The sequence below is a fragment of the Spinacia oleracea genome, chromosome 2 (genome assembly GCF_020520425.1).
Source record: "Spinacia oleracea cultivar Varoflay chromosome 2, BTI_SOV_V1, whole genome shotgun sequence".
Classification (NCBI taxonomy): domain Eukaryota; kingdom Viridiplantae; phylum Streptophyta; class Magnoliopsida; order Caryophyllales; family Amaranthaceae; genus Spinacia; species Spinacia oleracea.
The window spans coordinates 2,645,126-2,658,771 of record NC_079488.1 but is presented as its reverse complement, the minus strand read 5'-3'; the positions used below and the strand labels follow the sequence as shown (position 1 = coordinate 2,658,771).

The window sequence follows — 13,646 nt, the reverse complement described above, 5'->3', positions numbered from 1 at the left end:
GGCCGTAATGATAATGAGAGTATCAGAGTTTTGATAGGAAGAATATTATCATAGAGTTCACATTTAGCTAAGCAACAAAAATAGATTGGCCGTTTTGTAGGCGCACATTACAGGCCGTTTGGCTCTTACATAATTTTTAGGCCGTTTTGTAGGCTCTTACATAAAGTACCCTGACTAGTCTATTGAAATTATATTCCTTAGCCACTTTTCTTCATCTTAACTGGGATACTCTCGCTAGCTGTTGGTGGCTCTTCTTCATACTTTCTATTGCCTTTGATCCTGGCAGGGTCCTTCCTCCATGCTGAGGGGTTAAGAGTTGTGAGGTAGCAGTCTTTGGCTTGCTGTTGATCTCCATGTATAGTCCCGATTGCTCCATCGTCACACACATAATTCATGAGCATGAGATGGGTGACGACCACTGCTTTTATCTTGTTCAGAGTGGGACGTCCCAAAATGACATTGTAAGCCGTCAAGTCTTTGAAGATTAAGAAGTCCACACCCATCTTTCGTCCATCATTACGTCCTCCTATCCATACTGGTAAGGTGATGACGCCAACCAGGTGTATGATGCTTCCTCCAAAGCCAATGATAGGGTAGTGGATGCTCCCGATGGTCTAAGGGTCGTGAGCTAGATGGCTTAGGCACTTCATGCTCATTATATCAGATGAACTTCCTGTATCTATCAGGATGCGCTTTACTCTCATGTTGGAGATTTTGATCTCGACCACAAGAGGGTCGTCATGCGGAGTGGCTACACGTCCTCCATCTGATTCACATATTTCTATCCGAGGGAATGGATCCACTGGTGACTTCCCTGATAACATTACTTGACCTAGACGGTGGGCATAATCTTTATGTCCCCTCATGGTGGATCCTCCAGCAGCTGGTCCTCCTGATATGACGGCTACAAATCCCCCTTCGCTATGATTTCCTTCTGTGGCTGAGACAGGTGACTTGTTTTTCTTGTACTGGTTTTTTCCCGTGCTGTGGGTGCTTCTTTGGAGATAGTTCTTCAGGTGCCCCTTGGAAGCTAGGCCATCCAGGTCTTTCTTCAGGCTACAAATTCAAGGAATTTCAGAGTGAAGTAGAGAATCAATTAGGCAAGAAGATTAAGGCATTGCGGTCTGATAGAGGCGGTGAATATCTGAGCTATGAATTTAATGACCATCTGAAAGAATGTGGAATTCTGTCAGAATTGACTCCTCCTAGAACACCACAATGGAATGGTGTGTCGGAACGGAGGAACAGAACCTTGCTAGACATGGTCAGGTCATTGATGGGTCAGGCCGAACTTCCAGTAGAATTTTGGGGACATGCACTAAATACAGCTGCACTCACTATAAATAGAGCTCCGTCTAAAGCTGTCGAAAAGACTCCGTATGAGTTATGGTTTGGAAAGCCTCCAAATGTGTCTTTTCTTAAGATTTGGGGATGTGAAGTATACGTCAAACGATTAATTTAAGACAAACTTCATCCAAAATCTGACAAATGTATCCTTGTGGGCTATTACTTCTACAATACATCTGAGAACAAGGTGTTTGTTGCTCGAGATGGTGTCTTTTTGGAGAAATATCACATTTCCAAAATGACAAGTGGGAGAAAAGTAGACCTCGAAGAAATTCAAGTCGAACAACAAATTCTAGAGAATGCTCAAGATGACATTCAGGATGAAACTCAGGGATCTTTAGAAGAATCTGGTGAGAATCATGGTCAATCTAGAAATGTTACCCCGCGTAGATCGCAAAGATATAGATCTCAACCGGAAAGGTACTTAGGTATTTTGACAAACGAGAGCTATGACGTTCTATTACTTGAAAGTGATGAACCTGCGACTTACAAACAAGCTATGACGAGCCCTAGCTCCAAGCAATGGCAAGAAGCCATGCAATCTGAATTAGACTCCATGTCTGAAAACCAAGTATGGGATTTAGTCGATTTGCCAGATGGCTACCAAGCCATTGGAAGCAAATGGGTTTTCAAACTGAAAAAGGACAAGGATGGGAAACTTGAAGTTTTCAAAGCTAGATTGGTTGCAAAAGGTTAAAGGCAAGTCCACGGTGTGGATTACGATGAAACCTTTTCACCAGTTGCAATGCTAAAGTCTACTCGGATAATGTTAGCAATCGCTGCATATTACGATTACGAAGTATGGCAGATGGATGTCAAAACCGCTTTCTTAAACGGCGTTTTAACAGAAACTGTGTTCATGACACAGCCTGAAGGTTTTGAGGATCCAAAGAATGCTAAAAAGGTATGCAAGCTAAAGAAATAAATCTACGGATTGAAGCAGGCATCCAGGAGCTGGAATATACGTTTCGATGAAGCAGTCAGTGACTTTGGTTTCATCAAGAACGCAGACGAATCTTGTGTATACAAGAAGGTCAGTGGGAGCAAAATTTCTTTCCTAGTATTATATGTCGACGACATATTACTTATCGGAAATGACATTCCTATGTTGAACTCTGTCAAGATTTGGCTTGGGAAATGTTTTTCGATGAAGGATCTAGGAGAAGCACAGTACATATTGGGCATCAAGATTTACAGAGATAGATCTAAAAAGATGATTGGACTTAGTCAAAGCACTTATATCAATAAGGTGCTTGATAGGTTCAAGATGGCAGACTCCAAGCGAGGCTACCTACCCATGTCTCATGGAATAACTCTAAGCAAGACTCAGTGCCCAAAAACACTTGATGAGCGTAGACGAATGCATGGGATTCCATATGCATCATTGATTGGTTCAATAATGTATGCTATGATATGTACACGCCCGGATGTTGCGTACGCACTCAGTGCTACGAGCAGATACCAGTCAGACCCAGGAGAGGCACATTGGACTGCTGCCAAGAATATTCTGAAGTACCTGAAAACGCACAAAGATGACTTCCTGGTCTATGGTGGAGATGATGAATTAATTGTTAAAGGCTATACGGACGCAAGTTTCCAAACCGACAAAGATGATTTCAGATCACAGTCTGGGTTTGTCTTCTGCCTCAACGGAGGTGCAGTAAGCTGGAAAAGTGCTAAGCAAAGCACCATTGCGGATTCTACAACTGAAGCGGAGTACATTGCTGCACATGAAGCAGCAAAGGAAGCTATATGGCTAAGGAAGTTCATAGGTGAACTAGGTGTAGTCCCCTCCATTAAAGGACCAATAGCCCTGTATTGTGATAACAACGGAGCTATTGCACAGGCAAAAGAGCCTAGACACCACCAAAGAGTCAAGCATGTACTTCGTAGATTTCACCTTCTACGAGAGTTCGTTGAAAGAAAAGAAGTCGAGATAAGCAAGATTGGAACTGATGACAACATATCAGATCCATTGACTAAACCTCTGCCGCAGGCAAAGCACAACTCGCACACTGCAGCCATGGGAATCAAGCATATTGGAGAATGGCTTTGATGTCCTTATTTAATGTTTTAAAGTTTTAGAGTTTAAATCTTTGTAAAACATTATTGGTTAATCATTCACAATAAATGAATAGAATTCATTTTTCCATTTAATTGTGGTTTATTAAATGATGAGTCCCTTCAATTTGACGATATATTCAAGATAGACTGTCAGGACCAGTCCTGTGACTAAGAAATGTCTATCAAGTGAACTTGAATGTCAAAAGTTGAAAATGGTCCCTGGTCGGAGTTTTCTATAAAATTGGACGCATAGAAAACGTTAGACGACTAGAATGCAAGATGACTAGTAGTTCTGTTTCTTGAACTATGTGGACATGGCAATGTCATAATCATTTGCATAGATACTTACTTTGGGAAGACTAGTATCGGACAGACCTATGAAACTTTACTGTAAGAGATGAAAATCTGTCATAAGTAAATTTCATTAAAATTATTAGACACTAAATCCTCAATACCAGAGTGATTTGAGATTACTTGTTTGAGAACTGGTTGCTTTGACGTTGACCAACCGTCGCACCGTAAAAGGAGGCTATAAAGGCAACGCTCAGGTAATCACCTATCAAACGAAGTCTAATCTCAAGATCGCAAGATTGGGATTGTCCTCCCATAAATCGGGATGAGATGCTTAAAAGTTGTACAAGGCCACTCGGAGAGCTAGAAACTGTGAAATGCATGGCCGTGCTCGGATGAATCATAGACTATGATTATCTGTTTATTTGATCAGTTGAACTCTGAAACCGAGAAACACCTCTGGACATAATAAGGATGACAACTCTTACCTTATGTTCAAGAGCAAGCATCGAGCGACAAAGGAATTAGGAAATGCACACTTGTCCCTAAGGACAAGTGGGAGACTGAAGGAAATAATGCCCTTGGTCCAAGTATGCATTCAATGTTAAGTCTAATAAATGCGGTTCAGTATTAATTAACAAGTTAATAATTCAGTGAGATCAAGTGAGCTGAATGCCTAGCTAGAGGCCGCTTCAGTTCAAGTGGAATTAATTATATTAATCCACAGCTTACTCTTGACTGAACCCGTAGGGTCACACAAATAGTACGTAAACGGATCAAGTATTTAATGGCATTAAATACTCTATCTATGGATATTCGGAATCGACGAATCTTGGTTTCAGTGGGAGCTGAGATCGTCACAAGCAAGAAATGAATACTCCGGAAACGATGATATTTGCCGGAAACGGAAATATGGATCGTATCGAAAATATAAATATTATCCAAGTCGTAGATGTTGCCGGAAACGGAAATATGGTACGTATCGGAAAATATTATCGGAAATGGAAATATTGCCGGAATCAGAAATATTGCCGGAAACGGAAATATTGTCAGAATCGGAAATATTATCGGAATCGGAAAATAATTCCGGAAACGGAAATATTAAATATTTGTTCGAAACGGAAATTAATTCCGGAATCGGAAATATTAAATATTGTTCGTATCGGAAATGAATTCCGGAACCGGGAATTTAATCGGAAGCGTATCGTACGAATAAGCATTGGACGAGGCCTGCCGGACGAAGGCCCAGCACGAAGCCAGGCCATCGCCCAGCAAGCAAGGACGCGCGCACGCCCAGCCGAAGGCAGCGCCAGGCCCACCGCAAGGCAGGCCCAGCGCGCCAAGGCAAGGCTGCCCAGCGTGGGCTGCGTGGGCCGAGCGCCCGCGTGCGGGCGCCCTCGTGGCTCCGTGCGTGTGTGTTTGCGTCCATGCACAATTCCTAAATCTATTAGGTTTTTGGTGTGTGATTAAATTCCTATTCCTATTAGGATTATTTAATTAAATAGAGTCCTTGTAGGATTCTAAGTTTAATTAAATCGTATCCTACTAGGATTTCAATTCCCTTTCCAAACCTCTATAAATAAGGGCCTAGGGTCATAATTTATGGGCACAATTGAAGTATTCAAAGGGTAAGCTTTTGAAAGAAAATTCAGCCACACTCTTGCACAACAATAGCCGAAAATTCCTAAGCACCTTAAGGGCGATTCTAGTTGGTCAATCTTGAGGCGGATTCGGACGTACTGTGGACTATCTACGGAGGGACGACACTTGGAGTCCTAAAAGACTTGTTCTTGTTCGGTTCGGGCGCAGCTAGGGAAGGCACGCTACAAAGTGTATGCATCTATACTATGCTAAATGATTATGTGTAAATAATATGCTTTCCTGGCTTTATGGTTTTTCCGCATGATTTATGTATTGTCATATGTATCATAACCTAACAGGTGAACTCCCCAGAAGATCAAGACGTCCAGGATGGTAGCTCGAAGGCCCCTTGTCCTTAAGTTATTTTTATTTTACTCTGGTTTCTGTGACGCCGTAAGCGCTTGTAATAACATTGATGCCTTCGGGCATTCTTTCATTTGGGTTTGTTGCGCCTTGTGCGCATGTATGAATGTTTGTGCCTTCTGTGCACGTATGTTTTTATTCCATCTCAGTTTTGTACTGACTTTTTCAGGAACAAGTTTTTCTTTGCCCAATTGTGGACGGTTACCCCAGTGTTTTAGGTGATCAGCCTAATTTGGGGCGCTAATCTAGGCAACTCCTCAGGCCGTCAACCGATTAGTCTTTTGTGACGCCATAAAATGAGAAGGCGTCAATATTGAATGACTACTTTTATTGAGTCATTTTTTTTTGCGTTTTTACGTCTTATTATGGCTAATTAATCTAGGCCACTTCTCAGGCCGTCGTCCGATTAGTCATTTGTGACGCCATCAAATGAGAAGGCGTCGATATTGAGTGACTACTTTTATTGTGTCAATTATTTGCGTTTTTACGTCTTTATATCATGATTTTGAGTTCTTTGTGCGATGTGTGGCTTGTTAGGCCGTAATGATAATGAGAGTATCAGAGTTTTGATAGGAAGAATATTATCATAGAGTTCACATTTAGCTAAGCAACAAAAATAGATTGGCCGTTTTGTAGGCGCACATTACAGGCCGTTTGGCTCTTACATAATTTTTAGGCCGTTTTGTAGGCTCTTACATAAAGTACCCTGACTAGTCTATTGAAATTATATTCCTTAGCCACTTTTCTTCATCTTAACTGGGATACTCTCGCTAGCTGTTGGTGGCTCTTCTTCATACTTTCTATTGCCTTTGATCCTGGCCGGGTCCTTCCTCCATGCTGAGGGGTTAAGAGTTGTGAGGTAGCAGTCTTTGGCTTGCTGTTGATCTCCATGTATAGTCCCGATTGCTCCATCGTCACACACATACTTCATGAGCATGAGATGGGTGACGACCACTGCTTTTATCTTGTTCAGAGTGGGACGTCCCAAAATGACATTGTAAGCCGTCAAATCTTTGAAGATTAAGAAGTCCACACCCATCTTTCGTCCATCATTACGTCCTCCTATCCATACTGGTAAGGTGATGACGCCCACCAGGTGTATGATGCTTCCTCCAAAGCCAATGATAGGGTAGTGGATGCTCCCGATGGTCTTAGGGTCGTGAGCTAGACGGCTTAGGCACTTCATGCTCATTATATCAGATGAACTTCCTGTATCTATCAGGATGCGCTTTACTCTCATGTTGGAGATTTTGATCTCGACCACAAGAGGGTCGTCATGCGGAGTGGCTACACGTCCTCCATCTGATTCACATATTTCTATCCGAGGGAATGGATCCACTGGTGACTTCCCTGATAACATTACTTGACCTAGACGGTGGGCATAATCTTTATGTCCCCTCATGGTGGGTCCTCCAGCAGCTGGTCCTCCTGATATGACGGCTACAAATCCCCCTTCGCTGTGATTTCCTTCTGTGGCTGAGACAGGTGACTTGTTTTTCTTGTACTGGTTTTTTCCCGTGCTGTGGGTGCTTCTTTGGAGATAGTTCTTCAGGTGCCCCTTGGAAGCTAGGCCATCCAGGGCTTTCTTCAGGCTTCTGCAATCCTTGGTGTCATGACCTATATCTTCGTGGAACTGGCAATACAGCTTAGGATCTCGACTCTCAGCAGGAGACTTCATTGGAAAGGGCCGTTCAAGGTCGAACCTGGTCCCTACGTCCACTAGGATTGTGAGAAGGTCTGTATTGTATTCAAAATATTCTCTCTCTTGCAGCCGTCCTCTCTTTTGTCCGGGAGAATTGGTATCATGCTCTTTCGAAAGAGCCCAAGTACCATTAACTCGTGGGACTTTCCTGTCCATCTTCTCTTTTTTCCCCGAGGAGTCTGTGGCCTCTCCAGCCTTCCCATCTCTGGACGCACTGCATATCTCTGTTGCATGAATAAAGGCTTCGGCCTCGTCCAAGACTTCTGCCATCGTTCTCACACTTTTCTTAACTAAGTCAAACTTGAATGATCCCTTCTTCAAGCCTCTGATAAAATTATCAAAGGAGACGCCATCGGGCAGATCTGGTATCTGTCCGGCTTCCAGATTGAAGCGTTTAACATAGCTTCGTAAAGACTCATCTTTCCCTTGTTGAATGCGTCCCAAGTGCATGCTTGTTTTCCTTTCTTCCTTGTATGCCATGAACCTGGTGGGAAACAAGGTTTGCAGCTCGTTGAAGGAAGAAATTGATCATGGGGGCAACCGTTCAAACCATTTGGACGCTACTCCTTTAAGGGTAGCTGGGAAGTATTTGCACCAAGTGGCTTCATTGGTTCCTTGAACATACATGTGGTGACGGTATGCAACTAGGTGCATGTCTGGTCTGTAGTACCGTCATAAGCTTCAATGGTAGGAGTTTTGACTTTAGGCTCTTTCAGAGCGTTCATTATGGCCTCATAGAAGGGAGTGCTCACTGAAGGAAATAATGCCCTTGGTCCAAGTATGCATTCAATGCTAAGTCTAATAAATGCGGTTCAGTATTAATTATGCAAGTTACTAATTCAGTGAGATCAAGTGAGCTGAATGCCTAGCTAGAGGCCGCTTCAGTTCAAGTGGAATTAATAATATTAATCCACAACTTACTCTTGACTGAACCCGTATGGTCACACAAATAGTACGTGAACAGATCAAGTATTTAAGTGAATTAAATACTCTAATTATGAATATTCGGATTCGACGGATCTCGGTTCAAGTGGGAGCTGAAATCGTCAAAAGGCAAAATATGAATACTCCGGAAACGTTGATATTGCCGGAAACGGAAATATGGATCGTAACGGAAATATAAATATTATCCAAGTCGTAGATGTTGCCGGAAATGGAAACATGGTACGCATCGGAAAATATTATTGGAAATATAAATATTGCCGGAATCAGAAAATATTGCCGGAAACGGAAATATTGCCGGAATCGGAAATAAATTCCGGAATCGAAAATATTAAATATTTGTTCGAACCGGAAATAAATTCCGGAATCGGAAATATTAAATATTGTTCGAATCGGAAATGAATTCCCGAAACGGAAAACGAATCGGAAGCGCGACGTACAACATAATCGTCGAACGAGCTTGCTAGACGCAAGGCCTAGCACGAAGCCAGGCCCGCGCCTAGCGAAGCCCGCACAACGAGCAGTAAGGGCAGCAGGCCCAGCCGAGCAAGGAAGGCCTAGCCGAGCAAGGCAGGCCCAGCCGCGCACCAAGCAAGGCAGGCCCAGCCGAGCAAGCGAGCAAGGCCAGCAGCAGCGCCCACGATGGGCCGCGTGCTGCCAGCCTGCTTGGGCCGAGCCGCGCACCATGGCCTTGTGGGCTGCGTGTGTGTGCTTTGTGCAATGCTACGAATCCTTAGTTGCTTAGGATTGTTCGATTAATTGTTTTCCTAAATCCACAAGAATTATATGTTTGATTAAGCATTAAATTCTAATAGATTAATTTAACTAGAATTCTAATTGAATTAGTAAATTGAATCCTAGTGGAAATCTAAGTCCGATATTTCCTCCCTATAAATAGGTGATTCATAATCACAATTTATACAACACAATCAACAAGTATTCATATAGTTTAAGTTTAAAGAATAACTTAATAATTTGCCAAAAATATAATTAAGCTTTCGAATAACATAAAACCTTAGATAATATTCTAGTTAATTGAATCTAAGGCGGATCCGAACGTGCTGTGGACTATCTACGGAGGGGCGACATTTGGAGTCCTAAACTTGTTCTTGTTCGGTTCGGGAGCAGCTAGGGAAGTCATGCGTCACATGTATGTATCCTAAATTATGTTAATTGGCTATGTGAAAATTAATTTGGATTCCTGGCTTTATGGTTTTTCCGCATGAAATATATGTTTTATATTTGTCATAACCTAACAGTGGTATCACGAACCTCTAATTAATTCCATAATCAATTATAGTTAACATGGTTAAATTTTATAAATTTGCAATGAATTAAAGGGGTGATTAATTTCGTTGTATGTAATTAATTGCAAAGTCGTGCGATTATTTAATTATATGTTCGCAGGATTTTCTGCAGTTTAGTCAATAATGGTCGGAATCGTATAATTTTCAAAAGGTCTTGCATGCACAAGGTGTACAATAAATGTATTGTACAACAACATAACTTTTATCCAATTTTCTCTAACTTTTACCCAGTTTTCTCCAATTTTTATATAATTAATAAAAAAAGTTGATAGATAAATATTTTAAAGGGTTAAATGATTAATTTTATACATTATTAGTAACTTTGAAGAAATATTTTTTTATTAAATTGAAATTTTTTATCTCTAAAAAATAGATAACTTTTACATATATAAGGGTAACTTTTAAGCATTTTACGTGAACTTTAGTTTTGGTGTACAGTATTAATCGTACACCCCATGTAAATAAGAATTTGTGTAATACCCCGAATTTTCGGATATTTTATAATAAATTATTTTTGATAATTTAAAATAGTTTTAAATCTAAAGTAAAGGTTTTAATGATTTTAAATAAATTTTCTGTCTTATTTAATATATTTTCTGAAATTAACTCTCCTAATTAAACCTTAACTCTTCTAATTAATCCCTAGTCCTATCTCCACTATAAAGACCCCTATTCTACAAAAAAAAAACTTGCTTGGCCGTCTGTATTCAAAGAACTCAACTCTACCATTCGCTTTTCCTTCGCCGTAGCTGATCAATGTTCAATATTCAATATTTTTCATAAGTACATTCTCCTTCAATCCTTACTTATAATCACACAACTTGATTCGTCATCTATCACCTTCAAAATTGGAGTCTTCGTTCCGCCGTGGTTTGAATCCAACCACTACTGTACGTACGTACTTCGTTCCTTCATCCTCAGTTGGATGCTCTCTTTCTCATATTGCATAATCATGTTATTTAATCTCCTTGTTGAGATAAAAGTTTGTTTTAATGAGTTAAAGAGAATATCATCTATTATGATAAAGTTTTTCATGGATTCATGTTTCAAACAATTTGACATTAACGCCCTATTTGGTTCATTATTAGTAAAAGAAAGGAAGAGAAAAGAAAGGAAGGGAAAAGAAAGGAAAAGAAAGGAAGGGAAATAGATTTTATTTTCCTGTGTTTGGTTTAAGGGAAAGAAACGAAGAGAATAGAAAGGAAATCTAAATGACAGCTTTTAATTTTCTCTTTCCTTCCAAATTCTTCCAATTTTGAGAGGAAATGAAAGTGAAAATTTTATAAAGGAGCTTTCCTTCCAATTCCCTTCCTTTCCTTCCACTTCCCGTATAATTATTTGTACCAAATACAGGAAACTTTATTTGACCTTTCCTTTCTTTTCTTTTCCTTCCAATTCCTCCCAACCAAATAAAGCCTAAAGTGTTTGTGTTTTATAGAAAAATAAAAGAGAAGCTAACTCTGACTTTTCCCTTTTTTTATAAAAAAAAAGCTTTGTTTTACATATTGCTGTTTTATTCTACTCTAATGTTATTTCAGCTATTCAAAGTGTATGACACTATTATTATTGTTTCTTTTAAACGATTTGTTTAGACAAGTTTTAATAATCTATTTGGTTGACTAAACAGACTTCGAAACTAGGCTATCACTAACTTTGATCCTAATGAAATGACTAATTTAGGATATCTTGTTATTTAATTGTAGACGGGGACTACTAGATGACTATTCCGAAGATTTCGTACCTTTAGAAATTGCTCGGGTTCAAGGTAATTTTGAATGTCCATCTTCTTTAAGTGCCGTTAGTAAAAAAAAAAATTCGACATATCTTTGTGTTATGGTACATTTTGCTCTGAGTTCTGTTATTGATTAAGATATGAAATAAAGTGATAGTGTTGGTCTGTAACGTTTTCCTGTGATACTTTGTATTAGGTGTTTGGACCTTATTTAAATACTAATTACGAAAAGTGTAATCTTAGAGGGAAAAGCCCGTAAGGGTTAGGAACAGGTTGCCCTTCTATATGTTGTTCTATCGGTGCACTAATTTAGTGGAGACTCGGTAGGCTTCTAGTAGGTTTCAATTATTCTGTATTAAACTTTCTGCTTAGTCTTCCTCCTAATTCTATTGGTGCACGGTCGCGGAGACCCATAGTCAATTAGTGAGGGGTGTGCACACTAGGACATTCTGTACTCATCTTACTTTGGCCATTCTCAAGGGTTACGCGCGACCCTTAGCGTTCTCTTTCCCTCACTTAATTAATATTGATCTTATGTGATAAGTTTAATAATGGAGTTATTAAATTGGTACTTGTTGTTTAATTATTTATTTTATGTACTGTAACACCCCGACCTCTAATTCACTTATTAAAGCATAATTAGCAGCGGAATTAACCTAATTTGGTCGGGACATTACCTGCCGTAATTCCCTCTTGGAAATTACAAGGCAACATCATACCTAAGCCATAAAAACCTCCAATTTAATATAATAATCCTTTATATTCCCAAAATACAAGTACATAACTTACTAGAAGTCTTTAATTAAACTACTAAAACATTAAGCATAAACTAGGTGAATAATATAAAAGTGAAATTCCTCGCCTCTACTCGTTTCCATCGTTCCCCGCAGTACCTAAAACGGAAAACAAAACGGTGAGCCGAAGACTCAGTAACAACTACCTTAGCAACGTAAAATTCATTTCAACTCATTTTATTTAATAACACAGGGAGAATAGAATAGGTAAAACATTTAATAAAACATCATATTTAATTCGTTCATAAACTTTTATTGAAAACGTCATTCATAAACTTTTAATTAACATGCTAGTTGTCGGCAAGTACGAACCGTGAAGGAATTCTCCACTGGGCCTGGGCCCATAAGAGCCTGGGCTCATCATCGTAACATGGGCCTGGGCCCTGAGCCTGGGCTCATAAACCATGGGAGCCTAGACTCGTAATCCATGGGTGGACAAGTGTGTCCGTGGTGCATGCATGACCGGTAGATAGGAAGATGGTAGTTTATATACCGCCAGACAAACCAGGTCTTTCACTTTCATTTATCATGTTTTATGTATTTTTACTAAGCCTTTGCTTGTATTTCAGTTGAAATAACATAACTCTTTATATCATAAATCATCATTTTGATCCTGGGATCAATAAAACGTCATTTCATTCATGGCATTGCATAAACATCATTTTATGAGAAAACTCAATCAAATCATATTATAAAGAATAATTCAAACAAATCATAATTCATTCCCACAATCCATAAAACATGTCAAAACATTTAATTCATAAATTCAATCATAACGTCATATTTCATAATACATTTATAAGGGGATTGCGGGTACTAGCAATAGCCGTTACCTCAACCGTTGTTTTATACTTCCCGTCTGATGGATCGTTCTTCCTGATCTCCAAGTCCGATTTCTTTCAGAATATTAAATTATTGAATTAGTACTACAACGGTGAATAGTCTAAAATTACTATTTTATAAATAACGAATTTTAATAAAAGTAAAATTTCGAAATCTAACGAAAACATTATTATTAAACGAAATTTTAATCGAAATACATTTATATATTTCATAAATCGATTTACATGAAAATATGATATAAATTCGATTTTAATAAATAATACTAGTAACTTTATATTAGTAAAATTGATAATTTAAACCTGAAAAATAATAAACAATTTTATTAGTAAATAATTATATCTTTAAAACATGAATATTAATGATTTGAAAATTCGAAAATAACAATTTAGTTTTCAACTCACCAAGGCCCAATTTGAATTGACCCAATCCTTAAATTGAGTTTTAAAGAAAATGAAAACCAAAGTTTAAAATAAGGGGATTGGAAGGTCCATGGCAGCTGCTTGGATGGTGGATGGTGGGTGTGTTAGGTTATGATACATATGACAATTCATAAATCATGCGGAAAAACCATAAAGCCAGGAAAGCATATTATATTCACATAATCATTTAGCATAGTATTG

General features: G+C 39.1%; 2 protein-coding genes across 2 annotated transcripts; both read right to left on the bottom strand.

The window, feature by feature from the left end:
* Nucleotides 1-614: 614 nt before the first annotated feature.
* LOC130466724 (uncharacterized) lies at nt 615-5,756 on the bottom strand. The gene is made up of 2 exons (XM_056835340.1): nt 5,719-5,756; nt 615-1,056 (listed from the first exon to the last, which is right to left on the bottom strand). The coding sequence occupies exons 1-2, from the start codon at nt 5,754-5,756 to the stop codon at nt 615-617; spliced, it is 480 nt and encodes a 159-aa protein (XP_056691318.1).
* Nucleotides 5,757-6,439: 683 nt separating this feature from the next.
* Nucleotides 6,440-7,888, bottom strand: LOC110805113 (uncharacterized). Its single transcript, XM_022010733.2, has one exon. The coding sequence runs from the start codon at nt 7,886-7,888 to the stop codon at nt 6,440-6,442; it is 1,449 nt and encodes a 482-aa protein (XP_021866425.2).
* Between the last annotated feature and the right edge of the window lie 5,758 nt (nt 7,889-13,646).

Coding starts and splice junctions, on each gene's coding strand:
- LOC130466724 (XM_056835340.1), bottom strand. CDS start 5,756: ATGTTATTACAAGCGCTTACGGCGTCACAGAAACCAGA. Junction 1,057..5,718: donor ACGGCGTCACAGAAACCAGA/GTAAAATAAAAA, acceptor TTGAATTTGTAG/CCTGAAGAAAGACCTGGATG.
- LOC110805113 (XM_022010733.2), bottom strand. CDS start 7,888: ATGGCATACAAGGAAGAAAGGAAAACAAGCATGCACTTGGGACGCATT.